This window comes from Momordica charantia, assembly GCF_013281855.1.
Source record: "Momordica charantia cultivar OHB3-1 chromosome 8 unlocalized genomic scaffold, Mcharantia_2.0 BLBB01000008.1, whole genome shotgun sequence".
NCBI classification, from domain to species: domain Eukaryota; kingdom Viridiplantae; phylum Streptophyta; class Magnoliopsida; order Cucurbitales; family Cucurbitaceae; genus Momordica; species Momordica charantia.
This window is the reverse complement of record NW_028275166.1, coordinates 6,175,214-6,201,835: the sequence shown is the minus strand read 5'-3', so window position 1 is coordinate 6,201,835 and position 26,622 is coordinate 6,175,214. Positions and strand designations below refer to the sequence as shown.

The 26,622-nt window shown below is 34.9% G+C and overlaps 5 protein-coding genes across 6 annotated transcripts; 2 read left to right on the top strand and 3 right to left on the bottom strand.

The window, feature by feature from the left end:
* Positions 1–929: 929 nt before the first annotated feature.
* Positions 930–3,915, bottom strand: LOC111013903 (uncharacterized). The gene is made up of 6 exons (XM_022288454.2): positions 3,479–3,915; positions 3,059–3,193; positions 2,867–2,945; positions 2,587–2,681; positions 1,470–1,637; positions 930–1,374 (listed from the first exon to the last, which is right to left on the bottom strand). The coding sequence occupies exons 1-6, from the start codon at positions 3,804–3,806 to the stop codon at positions 1,214–1,216; spliced, it is 966 nt and encodes a 321-aa protein (XP_022144146.1). The 5' UTR covers positions 3,807–3,915; the 3' UTR covers positions 930–1,213.
* A 699-nt stretch (positions 3,916–4,614) lies between these two features.
* LOC111013996 (DNA ligase-like protein) lies at positions 4,615–6,833 on the top strand. The gene is made up of 3 exons (XM_022288580.2): positions 4,615–4,890; positions 5,741–6,095; positions 6,183–6,833. Exons 1-3 carry the CDS (start codon positions 4,807–4,809, stop codon positions 6,722–6,724), a joined length of 981 nt encoding a protein of 326 aa, XP_022144272.1. The 5' UTR covers positions 4,615–4,806; the 3' UTR covers positions 6,725–6,833.
* Positions 6,834–7,272: 439 nt separating this feature from the next.
* On the bottom strand, positions 7,273–10,112 carry LOC111013998 (rac-like GTP-binding protein RHO1). Its single transcript, XM_022288584.2, has 7 exons — positions 9,678–10,112; positions 8,835–8,922; positions 8,630–8,739; positions 8,456–8,519; positions 7,958–8,022; positions 7,817–7,882; positions 7,273–7,724 (listed from the first exon to the last, which is right to left on the bottom strand). Exons 1-7 carry the CDS (start codon positions 9,774–9,776, stop codon positions 7,623–7,625), a joined length of 594 nt encoding a protein of 197 aa, XP_022144276.1. The 5' UTR covers positions 9,777–10,112; the 3' UTR covers positions 7,273–7,622.
* A 7,161-nt stretch (positions 10,113–17,273) lies between these two features.
* LOC111014043 (uncharacterized) lies at positions 17,274–24,624 on the top strand. 2 transcript variants are annotated; one of them, XM_022288645.2, is made up of 6 exons: positions 17,274–17,472; positions 18,475–18,626; positions 23,356–23,396; positions 23,975–24,034; positions 24,126–24,182; positions 24,287–24,624. In XM_022288645.2, the coding sequence occupies exons 2-6, from the start codon at positions 18,509–18,511 to the stop codon at positions 24,359–24,361; spliced, it is 351 nt and encodes a 116-aa protein (XP_022144337.1). In that variant the 5' UTR covers positions 17,274–17,472; positions 18,475–18,508; the 3' UTR covers positions 24,362–24,624. The 2 variants fall into 2 exon arrangements, with proteins under 2 accessions (XP_022144337.1, XP_022144336.1); XM_022288644.2 differs by lacking the exon at positions 17,274–17,472 and adding an exon at positions 17,497–17,915.
* A 438-nt stretch (positions 24,625–25,062) lies between these two features.
* Positions 25,063–26,264, bottom strand: LOC148209437 (uncharacterized). The gene has a single exon (XM_088127726.1). The coding sequence runs from the start codon at positions 25,927–25,929 to the stop codon at positions 25,333–25,335; it is 597 nt and encodes a 198-aa protein (XP_087983852.1). The 5' UTR covers positions 25,930–26,264; the 3' UTR covers positions 25,063–25,332.
* Positions 26,265–26,622: the final 358 nt, after the last annotated feature.

Below are 26,622 nucleotides of genomic sequence, written 5' to 3'. Positions count from 1 at the left end.
CAGTGGACCAATCCCCTATTTCATTGGTTCTTGAGTTGTTGGACTTGAAAATCTCAGTCTCCCAACTCCCCTCCAATCAAAATAACCCGCTTACAGTTGCCCAAGAGGAAAATTTCTCGGGGTAACTAAGGGAGCCCTACCCACCATAGTTTAGATCTCGGCACCCAGAATTTTGAAGCCACCTCAACCAAAACCTTGATGACGATCCAACCTAATATTGTCATAATTGAGAAAGGGAATAACCCTAGAACTAGAACATAGACACTGACCTTCAAGCTTTTCACGAGAGCCAACACAAGTGAATAAAAGAGGATCACATCTCCTCGAGTGGCAATATCACTTTCTACCTCGTGGACCAATGGCAACCTTCTCCTCCAAGCCTCATGTTATCAATGAAAATTTGGAGGGTGAATGGCAGAAGATCAGAGGTAAGAGAAATATTGAGGGGATGGGATAAAAGGAAAAACGTGAACTTTGGGATCTTAGGGCTGTTCTAGCCCATATTCTTTGACTATTTTTACTGTAAAATTCTTTTAGAATACAGCTTTTTTATCTGCTCTTTCATAACATTTAGGTTGTTCTCAAACTTCACGAAGTGTTGCTCTTTAGCCCACAAGAAACAGATCAATTGTAATATTCTAATCCTACTTAATGGGAAGGATCAAATCTGATCTTGATCCTGCAAAGAGATTATGTTTCATCATGACTACAGTCCCTGAGTCAATTTCTATCACTAATCTCCCTCACTCATTGTATTTAAATTTTATTCCTTACCTGCGCTACCAATATACTGTCTTCTTGATTCTACAGAGTATTGATATTCAATGTGTAAATTAATAAATTGCTTGTGAAATAAAATTAAGATTTTGAATTGCTAATGATTTACAGCGTGCAAGAGCAAGATTGACTAAAAGTATTACGCCTACATGTCAATTTGCAAAGTTTTCTACTAATCTTATTCACCTCTCAAAGATTGTCATACCAAACTTAATACAGTTAAATTTAATAAGGCAACACCACTTTTAAGTACAAATTCAGACCCTCAAATCATCTGAAAGGACAAAAGAATTCTTAATTAGCAACATGGATCTAGCAGATTATTCTCATAGACAAGCTTTTTAGATCTGACGTTCTAAGTGTTCAGATATTTATCGATAACCTGGCAAGAGATTGAGTATTACAGACAAAAACAAAACTGTAAATTGTACTAACTTCAGGAGGCGATCCTTGCAGACTCTCCCACAGCCTTTTCCATTCTAGTATACCATTCACCAACTCTTGTATGCTCTACCATATCTATTCCAGATTGAAGGTACCGGATTGGTCTCAAGACACCAAAGACGGCCAGATCAGCTAAATTAGGATTTGATCCACCTATTCAGAGACAAATACATTGTGAAACTGTTATTTTTATGTACTTTAACTTTAATCTAAAGAATTGAACAGAATCATGAATTAATTAAGCATACCGAGAAACTGACGATCTTTCAGTGCATCCACCCATGTTTCTGCAGCTCCATACAAGGCTTTACGCTCATCTTTGATGTTATGTCTCTCTTTCAGTTTCTTGGAAACAAAATACATGGCCGTAGCCCCACCATACTTCGATATTATCCTTTGGATGAAACTAAAATTTCCTGCACCATATTAAAGTTATACATACAAGTCAGGCACTCAAACCTCAAATGAATTATTCAATTAAGCAGAGAAAGACACATATCAAAATAATAATAAGAAAAGAAAAAAAGATAGAAGAGCTCAAAACGTTTTCCTCTGCAGATAATAATAGGATTCAATGTAATACAAATTACAAAGTGAATAATAACAAAGCTACAACATTGAGGTTAACTTCAAGATATATAAAACTTAAGAATTAGAACCTTAAGACTACTTCAATTCTGTCCCACAAGCATTGACTCACCATCTCAGTATACAGCGTTATAAAACTGCAATTATACCAAAGATGGACTGCAATTATACCAAAGATGGAGTCACCAAATGACTCTCAACATATGTGATTATGTTTTAAACGAATTGAGAACTACGCATATCCTGGGAGAACCAAAAGATTCGAGAGTCCAGGCTGAAAATACATGCATAGATAGTGGTCTAATGACAAGGGCCGACGACGGAAGCTCGGATACTTTTCTAAGCCACATCAACCTGCTGCTGAACATAGCATTTTAGAGCCCCTTGCTCATCCATCCTTATATTCTCTAACTTCTAATCTAGATCTCTGGTCCTCTCCTCTCTCCCTTAAACTCAGAAATTGATAAGCAAAACAAAAAGGATAATGAATGAATGAATGAAAGGAAAACAAAAAAACAAAAAAAAAAACGCATTACTTTGTTGGAACTTGGATTAAGTCTATTTCTAAGTGATCATTAAAATTAACTCCCCACTATTATAAGCAATTCCAACATCTGTTCGTACAAATTGAAATTGACCTATTTCCATGCAATCAGAAAGTGAAATAAAAATTTATAATTTAGGAACCAAATTACTCTGCAAACAAACATTGTAAAAAATTATAAAACTTTGCAACAAAGTCGGCTAAAATAGTTCATAGATGATCTACTATCATACCATGTGTGGTTATATAGTTGAAAGACTCCAGCGCCTCTTTGAAATTTCTGTATATGTTTGGTGATAAAACGTGCACCAGGTGATTATCCACCCACCTACATGACAAGATATGCTTATCAATCCCCATGTGTTGATAGGCAAAGAAGTCAAATTCTTTACCAGTAACGTAACTGACTTTATTTTCCCTAACATCTCAATTGGGTTCACAGTAAAGCTGCTTGTAAAAGAGTACAGAGGCTTGAGATCTTTAAAATGTTAAAAAACTTGTATAAATGCATACCCAAGCCACTTCCTCTCTTCTTCTGAGTTTGAGGTGGAGTTCTCAGGATGAATTCCTTGGTATAACTTATCAATTATATCTGTACAAGCAGAATAGGGTGATTATCTACAACTACTCTAATTGAAAATATTTGAACATAACAAAAAATGGTATAATCTCCATTTTTCCAAGTAATTTCATGCGAGGCAGAACCTGTAGAATCTACCATCTGTACACCATCAACCATCAGAATCGGCACCTTCTTGTATGCAGACCACTTAATCTCCTTTTTGAAGATGGGATTCACCTCCACCACTTTGTAAGGAATGTTGTAATAGTCCAAGAATGCTGAAGAAAAATAGAATGAACAGAAGTTTTAAAGACCAATGAAGGAAAAGATGGCATAGAATTGTAGCTTTAGCTCATAGTTCCATTCAAAGCTAGTGTATTATCTAATCTTCATAACTAGCCATAAATACGGGAAATTTTGTATCTGATTCCATATTCAAAACCTATTTTGCAGCTTTATAACTCCCAAACATGATTCACTCTAATCTACCTCCTTTGTTTTCCTAGTCAAAATTGAGTTGACAAAAATTAATATTCCGAGAATGCTTCTACGAGTTTGATTACCTTTAACCTTATTGCAGAACGGGCAAGCTTCGTATTGATAGAGAACCACCTCCTTGGGGACGAACGACGACCGTGGCGGATCATGAACTACCTCTTGAAGCATAGACGAAGAGGCCACAGAGAAGCACCGGCTATTCCCTGCAACATTTCGAACAAAAGAAAGATCATACAAGCCAAATGGGCTCACTCCTTGCAAAAAGCACCGGATATCGGAGCCTGAGCGCGTTCTGTGAACCGCCGACTGGCGGAGGAGCGGCCGATAATTTGCGGTGGTGGCATCACCACTTACAATTCGGCTGAGCAGATGAACTCCATTAATCCTTCTCATGACGACCAAGATTTCACTGGAAGTTGGATTTCTGCAAGGTTTTGCAAGGGTTTAGGAAAGAGGAACTAGTGAGGTACCAGCCGTTGATCTGAAGACGGTGCACAGTATCACGGTGCTCCGCGAAGCAGTAGATCATACCTCTACGAACTTTCCTACTTTGCGTATGGGAACGCGTCAAACCCCCGCTCCCATGGCATCGTATTTCCGAAAGTACCCTTGTAGTTCAAATTTTCAGTTTCTTATCACAAAATTTCTTTTTTTACTTTATAATTGGAAGGCGCAAAATACTTAAATCCTGAAAATTTATCTGTATCTAATATCGAAAAATTGACGGTTGGTTCCTTCCCACCAATAAAAATCTAAATATTTCCCTTGACTTGACGAGTAAGCTTGTTGATACTGTTATCAAATAAATTATCTTAGTATTATTTAAGAATTGTGGAAGATTATTTTTTTTTCAAAAAAAATTATAGGATAAAATGAACTGAAAAAGTAAGTAATACAAGAATATTAATTATTTTTCTAATAAGTATTTAAATAAGTGATAATATTAATGTTTTTTGAAATTAAATTTTAGAAACTTTGTTCATTTAAGAAATTCATAGAATAGCCATAAATCTCTATAAATATATAAATTTTACCATTTGATCATAGTGGAAACCGGATGAAATTCAAAATTCAAAGTGAGATCGACTTAGATAAAAACTAATAATAATAAATTTCCAATTAAAGGCGTAAAAGGGTAAAATAGGAATTTTAGAGTCGAAAGTCGGTCGATCGGCTCTATAAATAGTGAGGTTCCCCCCATTTAGAAGCCGCGTAAGAGGCTTTTAGGTTTTCTGATTTGCCGCCTACTTCGAAGAAATCGTCTTCTTTCTCCGCTAGGGTTTTCATCGCGATCGTCTTTTTGTTTTGATTTTTTCTGTAATCCAAAGGGCTTTTTTTTCTCTCTCAAATCTCTCATCAGCCGAATCCTTCTTCCCCATCTTAATAGACACAGATGTCTCGTTGCTTTCCTTACCCACCTCCTGGTTACGCGGGGAAGGTGGCTAGGACCGAGGCGGCCTTGATCGAATCGATTAAGGTTTGTTTGAGCTATTTGGTTTGATGATGATAATGTATGCTGGATTCAATTGTGTTCTGATTCCAATTGATTGCGAGATCTTTTTGGAATTTGTAACTTTTTGGATGGGGTATGTATAATCAGGAATGGCTGTTCTTGTAATTTTTATGGGATTTACCCAGAGAGAGGATATAGGAGAGAGTGGAAGAGGATTTTCTTGTTTCGATTGGCGAGGGTTCTGAGTTTTGGACATGATAATAGGGATCTGGATATTGGATTGTTTGGGAGTGTAGATTTAGGTCTGTTCTTCTTTGTGTGTCAAGGAATAAGAGATCTTTGAGGGCTCGAGTGTATAGTGGGTTGGGAGTCTGTTAGTTGCATGTCGTTCACAATGGATCCTTGGATCTTTTATGGATGTTCCGTCTTCGTAAGCAGGAACGATTTTGTAAACATTTGAAACTTATTGTTTCTTTATGTTTTATTGGTCATGGGAAAATCTTGGTTTTATAAGTATTTTCTAACTCATAACCTGTTGTTTTAACTGGATGGCTTCTTAAATCGGGATTTTTTTGCAAGTTTTAAAACGAATAGGTTTAGGGTTTTCGGTAATATGATAAAGACGAACGTTTTGCAATGATATTCCACACAAACTTTTTTTTTCCTTTTGATATACTTAGGCATATGAATACATGCTGTGAATGAAAGAATTTGCTGCTTGACTCTGATTATCTGAGTCCAGATAATAATTCTTCTGTACAATAGAAATAGCTCTTCTTTTGAAGGGTTGCATTTTATGAGTTTGGCCATGGTTGATCTGTTTGGTGCTTGCGTCGTCTGCTCTTTTTGAAATGGTTATTCTGGTGCGTTATAGCTCCAATCTGAAAGACAACAGAGCAAGCATGATAGGAAGAAAGAGAAAAGTAAGCACAGGAAAGAGAGGAGTGAGAAGAGTAAGGAAAAGAAACAGAGAAGAAAAGAACGTAAAGAGAAATCTTCTTGTAGCTGTGACTTGAATGATCAGAAACAAAAGGAATGCGCTAAACAAGCCGAGGACCGTCTAAAGGGAACCAAAGTTGAAGCGGAACAATTAGAAAAGAGTGGCCTTACTGAGGAGCATGGACAACCAGTATGGCCTCAGAGCCCTGGCTATTTGTCTGACGGAACTCAGATCAACCACAAGAGGAAAAGGGATGCTAAATTACAGCCTAATGAAGATTCTAAACCTGGTGGGTTCTCTTTATTGATGATAGGCTCTTTTATGAAATAAGCAAGCACGTGAACAAACTCTAATATGTGTTATTGATCACCAACAGGAAAAATCATCCGGATTAAGCTGGCTTCTTCACTGAGCAACCAAGAGGATTCCTCAGCTGATACACAACAGACGTGTTCTACATCTGGACGCTATGATTGTGTTGATCAGAAGAGGGATGAAAATAGCTGTGGACCCAATCAGCAAAAACCTTGCTTCACCAATTCTAACACAGTTGTAGCTGTTGAGGAGGCTCCTCCTAAACCTCGGATCAAAGATCATTCTCGTTCAGTTCATGCTGTCAAGGACATTCGTCCGCAGGGTAATGTTGTGCCATTCCCTACTCGCACCAGAAGTCCTGCAGAATCCGAATATGAAGCTCTGTTTGAGAAGTGGATTCCACCCCCGCTTCAGTTGGAGCAACAAATGGACGATGAAGAATGGCTCTTTGGGACAAGAAAGCAGGATGGACAAACCACGAAGGCAACCACCAACAAAGCTTTCAGTCCGGTTCCCAGCTGCCGAAGTTCCAGTCTGTGGCCGAGAGGACAGTATCTGCCAGATGCTGATGTCTATTCATTGCCTTACACGATCCCATTTTGATTTAGAATTCTTTACTCTAAAGAGTTAACGTTGTACAGAGCGCCTGTTGGAAATCTTCTTCCTTGGCATTGTTTTAGGATCAATATAAATGATATTCAATTTTGTTCAATTTTGTGGGCACTGATCAAGTGCATCATGATAAATCATGCATTTTGTTGTTGATTATTATTCTTCACATTAAAAAGAATGTCAGCACCTTTTAAGGAGACTATGTTTCAATGGTTCATTTTAATCTTACAACATTAATGTTGACTAAAAATTATCTATCTTCATCATTTAGGGATCTACCCTTCCAAACTAAATTTACAGCAGAACGATTTTGCAGGGTTGTCAAATTGCGCTCTCTTCAAAATGGTTTTTATGCAACTAAAGAAAAGTATCATCAGTATCATCATCTTTGCCTTAATTTAGTGGACATAAACTTCAATAAATTTTAAAAAGTCGGTTAAAAGATCTTTGTTTGTTTCAATGTATTTGATGCCTGAATTAACTTTCCTAATTAAATCTGCAGTTATTAGATTTAGATAGTGGAGTGAGAGACAAGATGATGATGTGAATGGAATTAGACAATATACGTTACGAGAACTAAACCATGTTCATGCCCAGGGAGCAGTTCTTTTAGGTATCTCATTAATACATGAACAATTCAAACAGACAAATTGGGGGGGTTAGCAATGTTGGTCATTACTAACAAACTGATTGCAAAATAAGAAACAAACATCATCACTGTTCTATTTGCATCTTGGAATGTCAGCCTGGGGCCGTATACGATGATGATGATACGATCCCGTCATTCGCCGCTTCCTTGGGATGACACGGATTAAAGATATGCTGAGAAAAAGGCGAGTACATATGAGAAGTCGTTCTTCCGGCACGAGCAAAGCATATTCTTCCTTGATCATAATACGGAACAGACACCCTGTGACTTCTTCTTCTTCTTCTTTGACTTTGGCGGCTGGAGCACCACTTTAATGGCTGCATCGAACACCCCTTTCACATTCTGCAACAAACCATCAAAATAAATTCCTTGAATAACATATGCAGAGATACGAAATGGGGGCAGTGTAAGACAAGAACAGATAGTTGTCATGCCTGCTGAGTTTTTGAACTACACTCAATGTATGCTGGGGCCCCGATTACTTTTCTCAACTCCTCTCCCTTCAGCAAAGAACAGCAAAATTAACCAAAATCCTTTGTACATCCACTTCAGCGGATGTTTATCTAGTTATTTACCTGAACAGTGGTAATAGGCACTGCACCAGGGTGGTTTTCAAAGAACTGCTTGTCATCCCGAAGATCTGAGAATGAACTACTGTCAGGTGATTGTTCTTCTACTCGGTAATTGCAAGTTGTTGAGAATGAATTAATAGGGAAAAATAGAATAAACTTGAAGATGATGCAAAAGGAACTTCATATTATGAACTGCTACTTTCAACAAGTGTGCGACACAGACAACACACAAGAAAGGGAAAAAATAAAACACTGGGCAGTTATGTAATAATGAGATAAGTTTCAGTAAACTGAGAAAAAATTCTTTGAATATAAAGAACTACTGTACGGATGCATACATCTCATAAGTGAAGAAAAGATATCTATCAGAGATTTATGTGTTGAAGATCAGGATTAACCCATTACTCTTCCCGATACATCGCTCTACTTAAGCACCAGATTAAGTGCTTAACCGCCACATGCAAACACAAGCTGACTTGAAAATGAATAAATAATCCTTACCAAGTTTAGTTCCAACAAGAACTATTGGAACACCAGGTGCATAATGTCTCAATTCAGGAATCCACTGTGAGGACAATGTAAAAAAGTTTTATCAGCAAAGGTAATACTTTTTGCATATACAATGTGTATCCAGAAAATGAGGTAATAATCGACTCCATCAACAGCATATGCTACCTTCTTAGCAACATTTTCATAGCTGGCCTTGCTTATGAGAGAGAAAGCAAGAATAAAAACATCAGCACCTCGATAACTCAGTGGTCTTAATCTATTGTAATCCTCTTGACCTGTTCAAAGGAGTGATGTTCAATTCCGTTTAAACATGAAACACACTGAACTTAGTTAGTAGGTGGAGAAATTAGAACTCTCAGTATGTGGTTACCAGCAGTATCCCATAATCCTAGATTGACAGTGCTCCCATCAACCACAACATTGGCACTGAAATTGTCAAAAACGGTAGGCACGTAGTCCTGCAGATCAAAAAGGTCCATATGTGCTGAAATTAGAAATGAAGGTGATAAGGGGAGATTATAGGAAGCCAAAAGTGTCATCCATGGAGTAAAGACTAACAAATTCTGGAGCCTAATGAATACTTGGTCAACTTTTTGAAAAAATATACACTTACAACTTAAAAAAAAAAAAGAAAAAAAAACCTTGGATTAAGATCTCAGAACCTCCACATTACAAACAATGACATTCAAAAGTTTTAAGTATTCATTCGGTTGGACATAGTCATGAGAAGAGAGAGATTCAAGGGGGAAAAAGTCAAATCCTGAGTTAAGGTCAAAGGAATAAAATTTTAACTCTTCAAGGATAGCTAATTCGTGATTTGAACGACCATTTGATGCAATATTACCCAAAAGCCCACACATGTCAGGCAACCATACAAAATTTTCCCATTTGATTAAAAATGGTTTATCTCCCAATCTCTATTACAATTTACACTCCTTCAAAAGGAACATAAAAGAGACAACAATCTTCTAGAAAAAGAAATCCATAAATCCAATCCGTTGAAATCATGCGATGAACAATTAGAGAAGCAACGAAATAAGGTGTACTATCAAGAATGTATCCTAGAAAATAGCGCAGATTATTATCAGTCCCTTGTTTCCTTGGTTCTTCCACAAGATCGCATCAAAACCCGCGAAGAAGCGAGAAGAACTATCAAATCGAAATGAAACCCAAATCCAAAAAAACCTAAAAAAATGAGGAGAAGAAGCATCACCGTGGGGAAGGTGTTGCTCGTATATGAAATCAACATACAGGTTTTACCAACAGCACCATCACCAACCGTTACGCACTTTATAAACCTGGACGCACTCATCTCCTCGTTTGGGCGAAGCAGCAGATCTCCGTGGCCCCGAAGTAGAATGGGTGGGTGGTTTGTGGTGGTTGGTCAGAATCCGTGGCTCATGAGGGCCGGCGGAGAGAATCAACAGTACTCCATTAGGGTCCGGAAAGAGAGTGGGAGATCTGGATTGTTCTTGAATGGAGAGATCCCAAATTGGGGGAGCAGAGAGAGAGAGAAAATGGGATGTGAGAGAGAGAGAAAGAAGAAATGGAGAATTAGAAATGGGGAAAAGAAACAAGTGCGGTTCAAGCGCTCGCCCCCCTACCGGAGCTTCTGCCACCTATACCACTTCCCCCCTTCTACCACAAACACCCACTTTCCCTTTTTTTTTCCTTTTTCTTTCTTTTTTCTTTATATATAATAAATATTTTCCTTTTCTTTATGTATTTACTCGAGCGGATAAATGCTCAAAAATTTATACTATGGTGTGGGGTAAAACCATTGTACATAGGTTTCTAATATTTAATATCCTACGAGTTGCTCTACCAATCAAATGTTGCAAGATCCGGTCAAGACACTACTTACCTTCTTGAAGATTAGATATTCAAATCTTTTTTCTCTTAAAAATGGGTTATGGGTTTGAATCTCCACCCAATATATTGTTGTACTCAAAAAAATAAATGTGATAAAATTGAGCGGTTATCTATGAGATTAGTCAAAATGCATATAAGTTATCACGTATAAAAAAAATATAGAATGATTCCTCTTTTAAAATATTGACCTTTTACTTTTTATATATTATAAAGGCTCTTATCTAACTGTTGAACATGTGTAACTTGTATTTTTCTTTATTTTTTCACATGGATGATACTAGTATCCATACTCATGTTGGCTATATATTTATATAAATATATATTATGTATAATATTCATACTAATCTCTCATCTCTTATGTTGTACTAAAAAAATATCAATTAGTTAAAATTTTAGGATTAAAATGAAAAGTACCAATATAAAAATATTCAAATATTAATTTCTCATTTCATTTCATGAGGTGAAAGTTTGAATTCTAGTTTATTTCTAATATAATATTTTTCAATGTACAATCAGAATTTTAGGATTAAATTAAAAGTTGAAGTAAGCTTATACTTTAACTTAAAATTGGAACTATTGATTACATTGGACGTTGAATGCTAAAAAAAAAAATAGATAAGTTTTTTTTTTCAATATGTAGGCGTGGAGGTCGAACTCAAACTTTCTTGATTTGAAGATATATATCAATTATCAATGAGCTCGCTTTGACAAAATAGACCAAGTTTAATTTATAAACAACCATTAAATCTTCAAAATTGGTTGTTGGTGCTAATTAAAAGACGGCACAGTAGACCCCATCTTATTATGGTCTAAATTGTGACTTCTGCATATAAATAATTTTTTCATTATATATATATATATATATATAATAAATTTTAAAGTATCATGTATAAATTTTAATTTTATCTTTAAATTAATTCGAGGTCTCTACTCTTAATAATTGTATGTGAAATTTGTACTAAAAAAAATTGTATGTGAAATTATACTTTTTGTTTTAAAAATTACATAAAATATTATTTGATGTAATATTTTTTACCACGGTTTAATGAAATTTTAGACTTTAAAAAACAACATAAAATAAATATATATTTTCAAATATGACACAAATATTGAAATTTTACCTAAGCAAATATAATTTTAATATAAAACAAAAAAAAAAGTCTTTGAAATAAAATGAAAAGTTACAACATATTTTTGAGACGTATATTAAATTTATGCTATCTAATGAATTTTTTATTACGATAGAGAAAATGTTTACAGAGGTAAAATGAAATATAATTATATTTTATTTTTTAGAAATGAAAATAGTAAACCATTACTAATTTGAGCAATTAAGTAGGTTATTCCTCCTTATAAGTCCATATTCAAATATTTTATCCTCATTTTTTATTCTGATCCAATAATCTATAATTTATAAAGTATTATCAAGAATTATTATTGTGATTATCAAGAAATTAATGGAACGTGGCCAGCAACCATTCTTGAAGTCATATAATAGACGTGCCTTGCTCTAATCTAAACGTTTTAATTATTATACTTTAAGTTAAAAAATATTTTTGTTCAGATAAACTTTATATGCAATAATTTAATCACTGTGGTTAAAAATTTGTAAGAATTCAGCTTCAACCTTAAAGAAATCTCATAAAAATTAAATATCATTTTTAATTAGTGTAATGATTTAGTGTTTGTAGTTTATAAATACATTTTGGCCATCCGGATTAAATTGTTATCAAATTTTAAATTATAAAGACTAAATTATTACACGATAAAGTGTATGGACTAATTTGTTATAAATTTGAAAGTATAGTAATTGAATTGTTAGAAATTAAAGTTCAAAGACTAGATCGTTACTTCAATGAAAGCATGATGACGGTCAAAAATGATTTTTAGGGCATATTTTATATCAACCTCAAACCAATCATTGATTTTTTTGTCCTCAATAAAAGAAATATTGTAGTTTTTTCTTTTTTTAAGGCAAAAACAACAAAAAACAAAAATTAAGGAACATTAAAAGAACGATCAACAAAAACAATTCGAGAAAATCTTCAATCCAAGCACGATCCAACCACTAGGTTAAGGCAAGGCGAGTCAATTGGTGAGCTGCACCATTCCCTTGGTGAAAAGTGAAACTGGAGCCGAAAGAAGTCAACTGGAGACACCACCTACAAATATCAATAAGGAGGAGATCCACCTCAGATATATCGTCAGAATATTGATCCAAAAGAGAAAAGCACTAGGAGCTGTCAATCTTGACTTGAAGAGGTTGAAAACACATGTTCCACCGCCAAGGAGAAACCAATGCTAAGAGCTTGTGGCCTTAGCCAGTTCCACCAAATGACAATGAACGAGATACCACGTTGCTGCCAAGAGAACATGTCACACTAGATCCCAACTATCTTAACCATTTGAACTACGTTCAAGTTGTCATCTCATGCTTAATTAATATTCCAAATTTCATTTTTTTTTATTTTGCTCTGTGCTTTGTTTATTTTCAATTTATTTGCTTTTTAACCTAATTTTAGAAATAGTCTTAACAAAAATTAGTTCTCTAAATATTGTTTTCCTTTTAGCTAAAATATGAAAATGTCTTTAAAGTAAGAAAAATATAGCATCAAAACATCTTCACCTTTTGTTTGGTTGACCTTTTCAAGTTAATTTAACCTTAAGTTTTCATTTAACTTAAATCAAATCTTAAAAAATGTACGAAGTTAATATCTTTCTCAAAATAAAATTATAGAAAAAGAGAACTCAAATATAATTATAAATAATTTGAGAAATTTCCACATATTGAGGGGTAAATTAATAAATATATAAAAGATTATGACGATTTTAATATATGTAGCCCTTATTATATTTAGTATTACTCATTAATGACATTAACCATTAAAATTAATAAACTAAATTGCATTGACAAAGTTAATTTTTACAATTAACAAACTTACAAATATCAAAGTATATGAAAGCATAGCTAAAATACATTAAAATATATTGGTTCAATTATAAGTTTATTTGGTCAATGTCTAACAAGTCTATAAACTTTTAATTTTATATACAATTGACTCGAGACTTTTCAACCTTTTAAAAATTTATAGACTTATTAGATATAAATTCAAAATTTTTATTTATTATTATTTTTTTATTCTTTGGAGCCTAATATTTGGAATTTATATTCAATAGGCTAGGGCTTTTCTATTTGATAGTTTTCTTTTTTTTTTTAATTTTAGATACGTATTAGGTATACTATATGTCCTAAAATTGGTCAATGAATAAACTTATAATTTTAACCAAATAATTGAATTTAAATAAGTATCTTTTTACAGAAAAAATACTTTCAAACATAGGTACTGTTGTCAAAAATGTAAAATGAAACTTAATATATATGATGGAGAAAAAGAGAAATACAAATAGGAAACTATATGAAAGGGAAATATCGGGTTGAAAAACTTTCATTTTTATTATTGTTACAGACAAGGGAGCACCCTCCACAGTTTTATAGTATGATATGATTCACTTTGGACATAAGTCCTCACGATTTTGATTTTGGTATCACTCAAAATATCTCATTATTATGGAAATTGTATTCTTCACTTATATACCTAAGATCTTCTCTTTTATGAGCCTAACATTCCCAAGTTAAATCAAGCCCAAGTTAAATTTAATATCAAAATTAACGATGCAAAATATAGTTATAATATAATCAAAATAACGCCAATTTAAACCTAGCTAATTTAGTCCAGACACTTCAAATTTTCACTCTCATACAATTAAAAATATACAAAAAAAAATAATAATAACTACATAAATGTAAAGCCAAGGTTCAAAAAGTCAACGATATGTCGCTCGACAGGGGGAAAAGTCGATTTTCTCCCCATGTCATCGATATGTCGACATGCCGTTTTTTAAGGTTATTTTATTTTCGTCTTCTTCCTACTATGCCACTACAATCTATAATTTCTCACAACCTCAATTATTGTAATCTTAGTCTGTTTAATGCAACATTCGCATTTTAATACTATAAAATGTATAAATAATAAGATTCGTAATTTGGTTTATTGATAATTTCTAATCCAATCTAGTCCTTAGTTACACAATTGAACAATATATGTGAAATATTGAAATATATAAATTCAAATTAGGTAAAAATTAAAAAGGTAAAATAAAGTGAGAATAATTTGAGTGAATTAGAGATGTGTTTGGTAGTTGTTTAAATTTAATTGAAAAGTTGGATTGATCATTGATTTGAAAATGTGTTTGAAAAATGTGTAAATTCAAATTTGAAAAGAGAGGTAGGTAAAAAGTAAAAAGGTACGAGTTAATTAGAATTTAGAAATGGGTTTGGAAATGAAGTCAGTAATTATCTCATTTCCTAATGAATCAGTTTACAATTAAAGTATACTCTACGTATTCAAATAATTTCCATCAATCTTTTTTTGATATTTCCATCGACGTCGACATTTTCATAAGTAAAATTGTCATATTCTTAATTAAAGGTGATCAATTATATGCTAATGAAACTACAATTTAAGTTTTATTTGCTAATTCAAAAAATTTTCATCAACTTCCACAATTTCATTATTTTTCTCGAAATATCCATCGATATCGACATGTTCGTAAAATCAAGACTTCGACATTTTTAACCTTACCTAAAACAAACCAAAGTCTGAATCAAAATAGTATCAAAATCAAAATTTGAATATATAGTTGGAGAGGATAACGAATCATGTGAAGATAGTGAAAAGGACACGGGAAAGAGAATGAAGAGACAATAATGAGTAAAGGAAGGGAATATAATAATATAATTTCTTTTTTTTTTGTTTTTTAACCACGAATATAATAATATATTATGTTATATTGAATCCCACTGATTGCGGGGAATCACTCACGAGATTCACCAAACGGCGCTTCGGAATTCGGGATCCCCACATGCCTTTCTATTTTCTTCCTTTTTTTTTTCATTTTCTAAATACCATTTTCCAATTTCCACACAGTTGTGAAATTAAAATATTTTTTTTTTTGGTCTCTAGATTCGGTCTGGGGGATTTTTTGTTTGCCAAATGCCAATATAGCCAAAGACAAATAGACGTGACAATAATAAATTATATAATAATGTTTCACTTTATACTTTCGGCTCTCTCTCACTTATCCTTATATATATTTCTCAAAAAATTTTTTAGAACAATATATATTTCTCAAATCATTTCCACATACCAGTGCAAAATAATGCTTTTTTGTTTCGTACACTCAATTTAACATAATTGAAGATTAAGATATATATTACCAATCAAAACGAATATAACTTAGTGATAATGACATATATTTTTAATAAAAAAATTGTGAATTTTGATCTCCACCCTCACATATTATACTAATAAAAAAAGATATATATTACCAATTATAATATCAGAGATTTGTGAGGTTATTCATTTGTTCATTTATTTTATTGTGATGTTTTATAATTTATAAGGCCAAAGACGACGAGTCTATATCGTTCAAAGGCCTTTATACGCTGTAGTTCATCTTGTTTGTACTCACAAAAAAAAAAAACTTAGATTAATAAATACTTTAACATGGGACAAAATTAGAATTTAACATCCTTAGATATTCGAGTGTGTCTATGATCCGTGTTTGAAATGTTCGTTTTAAATTTTAAAGTCATTTTAATGCCAAATAGAAATCAATCTGCCATGCAATATCTTTTTATCCAAAATAATGTGATTTCACAATTATGTCAGACCTTAGTTAAGAATAAATAAAAGAAAATTCATTTCAAACTTGCTAAATTAAGTCCGAATAATTTTCTTGCCCACATAATTTCTTAATAATTGGCCAATATAAAAAATTGTGAAAATTACACACAAAAAAATATTATCAACTGTAAGATATCATATTTCATATCATGCTTTCCCGGAGGAAAAGAAAAAAAGAAAAAAAAAAACTCTTGAGATATTATATTACATTTAGTCACTCATCAACTAAATTTTTTTAGTACAGTAAACTGAAACTCTTTGACTATTACAAAAAGTCATAATTAAATATTAAACTTACTAGACCAAAATTCAAGTGATAGTTTTACCTCGAACTACCAGGTTTTGAGTTCGATCCTCCAACCCACATATTGTATTAAGAAAAAGTAGTAATTTTACTAGATTAATAAAAAAATAATAGCGGAATATAAAAGGTATTTAATTTAATACCTCACGCATTTACCATATTTTACAATATTAACCTTTATATTTTATTATTGCCATGCAGTATTTGGATTATGCAATGTCATAAACAATGAACACCTAGACGCATTGTGATCTTTAAGAAAGACAGTTAAAAATATAAAAAGTAAAAACGTAACTCGCGATTCGAGCTGCCTTGATTGAGTCAAGTCGGGAGTGGACATGTCAACTTGACTTAGGTCATTTGACCCACGTTGCTTCTTTGGACTCGCTTCGATTAAAACTTAACATGGTAATTTCACTTATTACGATTATCTATCAAAAGTGGAAGGGGTAAATGCCTTTGACAAAACAATTCTAATTTATAGTCTCTCGTTGTCTAGAATATAGATTTCAATAGTTAACAACTAAAATAGACAAATATCTAGAAGTTCATAGCCCAAAATAAATATTTCGAAAAGTTCAAGAATTAAAATTGGACAAAAAAATTATAGATACCAAAATATAATCTAACCCATTATTTAATACCCTCATTGTATTAAAAAAATCAATTATTTGTCAAAACCAGCATACTTCAACGGACATAGTGAGTTTGATCTCCACCCCACAGTTGTATTTAAAAAAAAAAACCAATTATTTAATATTAATTACATACTCCGTAAAAAAAGAAAAAGAAAACATGAGTATATTAAAAAAGGCCTGCGTAGGAGGCCCAGTCCAATGAGTGGCATTTTCGAAAATAATAGTGTTAGGAAGGAAAACCAGAAAAAAGAAAAAGAAAAAAACCTCATTGCAGTTTCTCGCCCAGCGGCTGCGATTTTTCAATCCCCCTCCCCAGTCTCCACCTCCCTCGCCGCTCGTCACTTGCTCCTTCGCCAGCGCCGCCGCCGCCGCCACCGCCACCGCCACCACCGCCGCCGCCGCTCGCTGAACTTTTCACTCCATCTCTCTACGACGAGTCTTCATTCGGTAAATAGTCAACCATCTTCGTTCTCTCCCTCAATGTCTTCTGAAATCGGTTGAGATATTTTGATTGGGGCTTTGGCTTTCAAAATGAAAAATCGATGGGCCGACTAGGCAAGATGGAGCGTTTCCCTCCGGCCAATATTTCCGAGCGGTTCGGTTCGGTTCGGTCCTAGAAATGTATGAGCCGACCGAACCAATTCACAGTGTTGTTCCCTTCCCAGAGGATTCAAGCTTACAAAACTCGACCTTCTTTGGTTCTTGTGAGGAATAGAACGAAACCATCATCGTTTTCATCGAGGGCAAGGGCAATCTACTCCCTCTCCGCATTGCCAAGATTTCCTTAATATTAAGTTTCTCCATTTCAACGAGCTTTGGGCTCAACAATTTCTGAAACTGCGAGGAGGGGGGTCGATTATTGATCCATAGCTCCTCCCAAGTATTGCAAGGTACTTAGAGAAGAGTTCAGCTGTCTTTGACTGGAAATAGCCACCGACTTCAATAAACTTTGCAGGAATCTTGAGTATATATGGATGATAGGTGGACCAGTTTGAGCTTATTAAACTGATTAAATTGAGTTTTCCTCTTGATGTGAGATGGCCGCTTGAGGTTCCCACTGCAAATTATTTGATATCTGAATAACACATCTGAACTTTTTTGAGAGATTATGTTCGTTGTGGTTTATTGGGGATCTGAGGTTCCTCATTCTTTTTCATTGCTGTCTTAGATTAATGACTATCTAGATGAAGCGCCAGTTTCTCCTATTACTTTGTTAGTTTCCTCCAGTTATTGTTCTTCCCGTTCACTTCTTCTACGGCCTGTTTTGGTTTGGGAACTCGGTTCACCAATCTCCCCTTTTGCTATCACAATTCGACCAACCTTATGAAGCTCACCTTTCTTTACTTTTAAGTTTTAGCATTGTTTTAATCTCATATGTGTTGTAATTTGAATTTCTTCTAAATTTCTAGTTATTCTTACTTTTATCTTTTTTATGTGTGACATTGTTAGTTTGAAGCACTCAGAGAAGCAGCAAGGGCAATTTATGGCTTATTCTCGTGGACACGACTTCTTGTTTTGCAACTTGTGTGGGACTATGCTATCTTTCAGCTCAACGAAATATGTTGAGTGTCCTTTGTGCAAGTCCAGGCGTAGTGCAAAAGGTGGACATACCTTTCTTTAGCTATTTACTTTTAGTTTTTCATTTTGGATATCTGAAACATTCAATCACAAATTACTTGGATAAATGAGTGCTCAAGTTGTATACCTTGCAATAATTACACTCATTTTATTTGATCTTACTACATTATGTTGTGCAGTGGATTTTTCCTTCCTGTTTATCTACTTAATTAGTAAAAATGTGAAAGGCATCATTTTGATTTTCAGCTTTTATCACGAGTCTCTATTCTTTAATGATTAATGTTTCTACTAGTAGAAAAGAATTGTCTCCGGGTCGTGCAAGATGTTTTTTCTTCAATCTATCAATATAAATTTAAAGAATTCCTTGTGTAGTTAGGAGAGTTTCGATAAGGGAATTTCCACCATCTTCTCCTTTGAGTGTTCAACTTGAGTAGCTAATCACTTTCTTTTAAAAAGTTTATTTGATGAAGGTTAGCTATGTTTTCTTTGGTACCTTAGTTTAAATCAAAGCATGGGTAAGTTGACTAATATTGTTATGATGAACAACCTTCTTCCATTAGGACGAATGAAAGTTCAAAAAGGACCATCGATGGATGTAGAAAACTTTCCACTAAGTTTACTGCCATAGCTCTGGTCAATAAGTGGCTTAGGCCATCTACGGATGAGACAAAAAGAAACGAAGAAAGATGATCCCTTTGATGTAACCTTTTGTAGCCAAAACCTTTCATCTAGCTTTGCTATTCAAAAAAGAACCCAGAAGTCCATGGAGAAGAGACATCCTTCAATTCACGTTCTCCACCTCTGCCCAACTCATTAACCATAAGGATCAAGTCTATAATTTGGAAATTTTCAACAAAAGCCAGCTGAAATTTTGAGATCGTTCTAGGGTGGTCAGTTCTGATCCTGTTAGCAAAAACTTCAACAAGATTCTTATAAGGGCTTATAGTTAGGCTTATGGGTCATTGGGTCTATTGTCTTTCACTTGGCGTTATCCTCATTAGCCATAAGGGCAATATAAGTCTTGCTTATAATCACATTAACAATTTCATTTCTTAAAGAAGCTTGGAATGTTGACATGATATCATGCTTGAGAAAAAAATCCCACGACATTGTGATGAATTCTAAGGAGAAGCCATCTAGGTCCGTGGCTTTGCTCGCCAAGACAGGAAATAGCCCTTTGAACTTTATGCTAAATAAAAGCCTGCGGGATGAGAGCACCAGCTGTAGAGACAGGACTCCAAAATAAGCCATGGAAGATAAAGTACCACTACGAGTTATCCTCCAAAGACTGATTTTGGGTGGTTCTTTCAGAAAGGCTTAGTATGGTAGACTGCTGTGGTTTTGACGTTTCGAACTTCAGATTCAGAAGGCAGCTAACTGGTCTGTGGATGAATGAATAGGCTGAGTCATTCCTTATTTTGAAAGATTATTTCTCAAACTAGTAAAAGATGGACCTTGGAAACTCTAGATTGATTCCTTCCGAATCTTATTTCACCTTTCTCCCTAGTCCCTACCATGGATGAGCTCTGTAATTGTTTCATCGCAAAAGATATATGGAAGAAGAGATTACCCAAGTAGGTCAAATTCTTCGTTTGGACGTTGATCCTGGCTGGTAACAGTACAAATAAATTGCAACAAAGATTCCAATTTGAGCTAGTGTATCAGTGTATGTACGAGAAAACTTTTCCAGAATCAGAATCATCAGTTCAGTGACGAAGTTGCTTACAGATGTTGGGAAAAACTTTGAAGACCACCTATGGTCCTTAGCTGGTGTTTTCTTCACAACCCCAAGAATAATTATTTGTGCATGCTTTTTATGGACTATGGACGTCTTTTTTCTTATAGAACGTGTGCATCCTTTCAAGAAGGCAAGGATTATTGGGTGAATGAATGGGGTTTGAGCTATTTTGTGGGTGCTTTGGGTCGAGAGGAATGATAAAAGTTTTGATTCAGAAGTTTGTAGGATTTGTGGAGTCTGTTTTGTTTTTGGGTTTCTATTGGTGTACCCTTTAAGTTCTCTCTCTTTTGGTAGGTGAAACGATTTTGTTAAAAAAAATGAACTCGCAAAACAAGGAGAGGAAAGTTTTTAAAACATGTTGCAAGAACTAAAATGAATGTGCATTTTTTTTTTTTTGATAACCGGGAGTCAGAGCTTTGCAATTAAGCTTTTGCAACCTATTAGTTTTAAGCTTTTAGTTCTAATGATGATTCAATGTGGTTTCAAAGTAGTTAGTCTTAAACATCAAATTGTTGTAATGTTGTTTCCTCCCCCATTTAATATTTATAGAGTTTACATGTTTGGTTTCATACTAATATCCAAGCCCATAGGAGAAGGGAAGGGTTGAAGATGTATTGAAAGGATCTGAGTTCGCCTTGAATTTGCTCCTCATGGAGTTTTTTTGAAAAATTTTTGACTTTTTACGTTTCACAACCTGGATGCCTTGCACTTTTTTTTTTTTTTTTTTTTTTTTTTTTTTTTTTTTTTTGCGAACCACACTTTTCTTTTCATAAACATTGACTGGGAGCCTTTATTTATTTATTTTTGTATTAGCTTGGTTGCAGCAGGGTTGCCTCTACTCTGTCTTTAGGCTGCCTGTTCCCTTTCGTTCCTCTTAATATATTTTCTTAACCCAAAAGAAAATGCGTTCACCTACCTGCATAAACTTCTAGGTGCTGGTGTTTTAGTAGAAAACATCAATCCAAGCAAAGGCATATTATAGGAAAACTCTTCCCTAAGAAGCACGGACACGGACACGAGACACGGACATGGACACGACAGGACACGACAATACGTCAATTTCTAAAAAACTAGGACATGGACACGCTGGGGATACGTTATTAATTTATTATTTTTTTAGGATATAGGTAAATTTAACATAAAAATGCTAAATATACTTCGCTAAAAAACATAAATGTCAAGTAAATTTATTGGGTTGAAGATGTACCCACTAAAAAGCATAAAAATAGTAAATGTAATCCACCAAAAAAAATCCTAGAGAAAGATTTGAATTTGATTATTGGGTCGAAGTTGTCATCCTAATTTAGTAAAACATATTCTACTCCAGTTTAATTCATATGAAATTAGGGAAAAAAGGAAGTAAGAATAGAGCTTATTTAATTTAACTCACACAAACAGAAGGGTGGGTCACTAGGTAGCGTTTTAGGGTTTTTTTTTTTTTGTAGTTTAAGTTTTTGAGATTTCAGCCAAACTTCTTGGACTTCCAAAATTGGGCTAAGGAAACAATATTTTTTTATCTGGCGTGTCCCTCCCGTGTCCAAAACGTGTCCCCACGTGTCTAAAATTAAAATAAAAAATTTAATATTCGAATACTTTAAATTGCGTGTCGGACACGTGTCCGGAGCGTGTCCGGACGTATCCGTGTCCGACACGTGTCCGACACAGACACTCCTCCTTTTTTGCCGTGTCCGTGTTTTATAGACTCTTCCAAATGACACACAGTGCTTAGATTATAACTATAAAACGAAGCATATAGTTTGCAACCAAGTAAGAGCTACAAAGGTGAGGTTAACCAAAAAATGCCCAAAAGATTTTCTCATCATGTTGAAGATGTATCTATTTCTTTCTAGCCGAAGCTTTCAAAAGAAAGCTCTTATAAACTGCAACCATAAGATTTTCTCTCTAGTGAGTGAAATGTGAATGCCCCCAAAAGGTGATCATAAGGAAGTTGGTGTTGATACTAATAGGGAGGGAGGATGTGGTTCTAGAATTGAATAGCAAAAGCAAGAGGAAATGGTTCTAGAACTGATCACAATTAGAGATTTGTTATCCTTTGTTCGCATGAACCACCAACCCAGGGAAAGAATCCACCCTTTTCCTATTCCTTTTATCTGCCTTTTTTTTTTTGTAATTCAAGCCAATTAGGGTAGTTTTCTGCAAGCAGGTCTTTTGAGTGGATTAATGTCTCATCTCCTCCCATCATTTGCGTGCATTTTTTTATTAGTATAGTCTTTGTTTAAAAGAAAGAAAGTAACAGTGGAACATGAGTAGAGAAAATAGGAGAAGAAGCAGTATGTAATACTGCAATTATAGGAGAATTATGGTAGAGAGAGAGAGTCAAAATTACTTGCTGAACGTTTCCTTAAAGTAAATTCAGACGCACAAGTATTTAGCATCCCCCTGTTGAAACAGCAGATCTTGTAAGGATATGATTTGAGGCATTGATGAATACTCTACCAGAGGATTGAAGGAAACTGATAGAAGATGGTAGAATTAAGGTACATGTGGCGATAAAGATTCCACGCAAGTAACAGATTTTATTGATAGAATCAAATGTTTCTTTAATACAATTACATATTTACGTGAAGGTATTGCGGTGTATGTGGAACTAGTAACAGGACAGCTGAGCAGAGAGTGAAAAATATCGAACTCAATAAAAATATGAAACACACCAAACCATTGGGCGGGTTAGTCAAGGGTCAGCAAGTGTTGGATTATGAGCTCCCTCTATGTTATTCTTCTACTCTTTGAAGTTTGTGGTACATCAAATCATTTTAGAATTTCTTCAGGAAGTTAACTTGCTTTGATAGCTTCATGCACCAACAGTTAGTAGAAAGAAGCATGCATCTTATATTCTCTTGATGTATTAAAATTGAAAGAATTGAAATTTAATCCTTTACATTGTTCTTATCTTTGAGTTTATACTTGTACAAAATTCAGTGTGAGAAATTTTGTTCAAATATTTTGTGCACTTCTTTAGTAGACATCTCTAACCTTTGTGCGGCTTATTTCAGAGATCATCGGTAGAGAAATAAGTTACACAGTTACTGCTGAGGTATGCCTTTTAAATAATAAAAATTTTCCCGATGCTTGTTCTATTTGTAGGTCTATGACATCTTCCCCTCTGCTACTACGCATGTCATAGGCGATCTCTTTGAACTTAAGCAAATGATCTGTTAACATACTCTGAAAATTTCTGCTACACATGTGATATTTGCTAGAGGATCGTCTCTAGATGTACCCATCTCAATTATGGGTTCAGCTAAGGAATCCGTAAATGTTCACTAGGCTAGGCCAAATCGATAACCCCAACCTGAACAGGAAAATTCATATTGGGGCGTAAAAAAAAGACCTTGACTTCAACCCCCACCTCATATCTGTAAATTTTTTCTTTTATTTTTTTTTGGGGGGGGGGGGTGGATTTAATAAAAATTGTGCGAGGAGGTAGGTTTGGGGGAGTAGATGGATATTGTCGAAACCCAAGACTCTAGCCTTGGAAAACCACGGAGCCAAACATCCCTTTTATTGTATGCAAGTTTCAATGATCTAAGCTTTGATATGCCTCCCTTCTATTTGATTGTTAGACATCCAAGAAATCTCATAATCTGGAAATCCTTGTGTAATAATTTGCAGGAAATTAGAAAGCAGTTGGGGATTTCATTAATTGATGAAGAGAAAGTGCAGCTATCAAAGGTAATTGGGAGAAAGAAGTCTATGATATGATATTTTGCCTCTTGAGATGTGTAAGGATCCACTAATATCAGGCTGTGTCATGCTTTAACAGGAAAGGAGGAGATGTGAAAAATGTGGGAATGATGAAGCTTGGTTTGAGAGCAGACAGGTACTTTATAGGCATAAAAAGACTCTAATGCCTGCCCTTTAGTCTTTCTTTCTGTCTCCCATTAAATAGAGTACTGAGTGCGAGTGTGGTTTCAATTTCTGCAGATGAGATCGGCTGATGAAGGGCAGACCACCTTTTATACCTGCACCAAGTGCCATCATCAGACCAGAGAGAATTGATCCTTCTATGTTTTATGATAATCATCATCTATGAAATGATTAGGATAGCTCCGATGTAGTCTCGTCTTTTAAGTACGACAAATATAGGTTACGGAGATTTGAAAGTCCAACCTCAAAGGGAAGGAGTACATGTCATTTTTGTGTTAGCATTCTAATGTCTCAAACATTAATTTGATCAATTATGCTCTTAAGTAAACATCATTATACTGTCAACCCACCATTACTACTTTAATATTAGAAAGTTGTGGAGTTCATTCTTTAAATGTCTTGTTATATCCAAAAGGGCATTGTTACAACTCTATAAATGATAAAATGTAAGGCTAAGTTTTTTATTGTACTTTAAAATCATCATTGCCATTACTTAAAAAATAACATTCCCTAAACTTTAAATTTTATACGTTACTTTCTATATTTTCCAATGTTTATGAACTTTATTCAATTTTATATCTAAACATTTCAATTTTATATTTAACAAGTTCGTACAAAATTGATGTTTTTAAAATTCCATTAGAAGCAATTGGAGGATATAATTGAAGTTCCTCCTGTCATGATCTTACCTATACATAAGATCTAAGATTGAGAACTAGAGCTGCTCTTGGACGCTCTACTAGCACTCTACTAATAGTTCTCGAGAATCTCTCCTTAGCTTAGCTTATGTTAACCGACCAAACCCGCTTCCGTAAGTAAATTGAGAGGAAAAATAAGGAAGGAATCATGTTCTTTGTTGATTTGTCTTGCTTGACCTTCAAAATCTAATCACAATTCACACACTAAAAAAACAGACAGCAATCTCCTTATAACCAAAAAAAAAAAAAAAGGAAGTGGAGATTTCTGTTCTACTTCTGTTTCTGCTTTGTGCGACCCCATTTCAAAAAAACCCAGGTGGTGATCACAAAACAAATTGAAATTGTATTACACTTTTAAAATCAAACCCCACAAAGTAAAAAGTATTCAACCAAAAGAACCGACACTCATCGGAGGCGCAAAAGTCGCCGGAGATTGTCGGTGGCTCCGGCATCTACTCCGGCAGCCTCCACATTACAGCCCACCTCCCGCCTCACAGAGAACTTGGGAAGCGGCACACTGCTCGGAGGCGGCGAAACGCTGAACGCCGACCCCGAAAACTCCATCTCCGCCGCCGCGGCCGTCGTCCCCCCCAAACGCCGCTCACCGGAGCATCCTAATCCTAAAACTTTCCATAAATCTTTAGGAACATGGCTCGGCTCCGGCCCCAGCCGATTCGTCGAATCAACGATCACAATTTCCGCCCCCGATTTCGCCGCTGGCGGTTCTCTACTTCGTTTAGTTGATTTTGTTTTTGATTTTGATTTCTTTGGGGTAAGAGATTGGTCTCTGGATTTGGGGGTACCCCTTTGCCTGCACGGCGGCGGGGGCAATGGACGGTGGGGAAAAGGGAGGAGAGGCGGCTGCTGGCGGCGGCAGTAAAACGCGACGCCCGGCGGAGGGAAGTTGAGAAGACCGCCGCGGTGGACGGTGATCGGAGGGAAGTTTTGGGTTTTCATACTGCGAGATTGCTCAGCAGAAAATGGAATCAGAACCGCCTCCATTGCTGCACTTTACAAAAGATTTGAAACCTGAAAATTTCAAAAACTCTATCAGAAAATTTCGAGACCCTCAAGAGGAAGAAGGCGATCGGAGATAAAGTTAATATTTGTGCAGTAATTTACAGCGAAATAATTAAAATTTAAAAGGTTAGATTTTGTGAAGTGGGAATTTTTGCAAAAACAGAATAAATAAAACCCAGAATCAACGAAGTTTGAAAAAAAAAAAAAAGTATCTGATTTGATCCAAAAAATGGATGTTGGGATTTTTCAGCAGCCCATTTACAGAGGATTTTGGGGGCTTTTTGTTTCTGGTCAGCGTAGAATTTTCTGTGTTTTGGCTTTGGATTTCTCGTTTTATAAGCTTGTTGGACGGCAACGGCTACCTTTTTTTATTATTTTAATTTGTAGATATTTTTTTGCTCTTAAATTTACTTTTTTTTTCTAATGTGTTAAAAAAATAGTGGGAAAATGGGGAATTTACCGACAGGATTTGCAGAGAGCCACCGTCTGGTCCAAATGCCACGGAGGTTGTTGGTCGGTTACCGTCCGTTTGATTATGGCCGTTGGTATAGCCGTTGGACTCAATCTGACCGTTGATCTCATCTTCATCATCCTCGGTCTTCTCGAATTTTTCTTTTTTTTCTCATACGTATTTTGTACGACATGTGGGCCCCACATGATTATAATCAATACGCC

Bases quoted from the DNA above. Each gene is read 5' to 3' on its own strand.
- LOC111013996 (XM_022288580.2), top strand. From the start codon at position 4,807: ATGTCTCGTTGCTTTCCTTACCCACCTCCTGGTTACGCGGGGAAGGTG. The intron at 4,891-5,740 runs GTTTGTTTGAGC...GGTGCGTTATAG, and splicing joins CCTTGATCGAATCGATTAAG to CTCCAATCTGAAAGACAACA. The intron at 6,096-6,182 runs GTGGGTTCTCTT...GATCACCAACAG, and splicing joins TAATGAAGATTCTAAACCTG to GAAAAATCATCCGGATTAAG.
- LOC111013903 (XM_022288454.2), bottom strand. From the start codon at position 3,806: ATGAGAAGGATTAATGGAGTTCATCTGCTCAGCCGAATTGTAAGTGGT. The intron at 2,682-2,866 runs GTATGCATTTAT...CTTGTCATGTAG, and splicing joins GAAGAGAGGAAGTGGCTTGG to GTGGGTGGATAATCACCTGG. The intron at 1,375-1,469 runs GTATGCTTAATT...GTCTCTGAATAG, and splicing joins GAAAGATCGTCAGTTTCTCG to GTGGATCAAATCCTAATTTA.
- LOC111013998 (XM_022288584.2), bottom strand. From the start codon at position 9,776: ATGAGTGCGTCCAGGTTTATAAAGTGCGTAACGGTTGGTGATGGTGCT. The intron at 8,740-8,834 runs GTAACCACATAC...TCCTTTGAACAG, and splicing joins AGGATTATGGGATACTGCTG to GTCAAGAGGATTACAATAGA. The intron at 7,883-7,957 runs GTAAATAACTAG...TCTTTGCTGAAG, and splicing joins TGCCTATTACCACTGTTCAG to GGAGAGGAGTTGAGAAAAGT.
- LOC148209437 (XM_088127726.1), bottom strand. From the start codon at position 25,929: ATGGAGGCGGTTCTGATTCCATTTTCTGCTGAGCAATCTCGCAGTATG.
- LOC111014043 (XM_022288645.2), top strand. From the start codon at position 18,509: ATGGCTTATTCTCGTGGACACGACTTCTTGTTTTGCAACTTGTGTGGG. The intron at 18,627-23,355 runs GTGGACATACCT...GGCTTATTTCAG, and splicing joins GTCCAGGCGTAGTGCAAAAG to AGATCATCGGTAGAGAAATA. The intron at 24,183-24,286 runs GTACTTTATAGG...CAATTTCTGCAG, and splicing joins CTTGGTTTGAGAGCAGACAG to ATGAGATCGGCTGATGAAGG.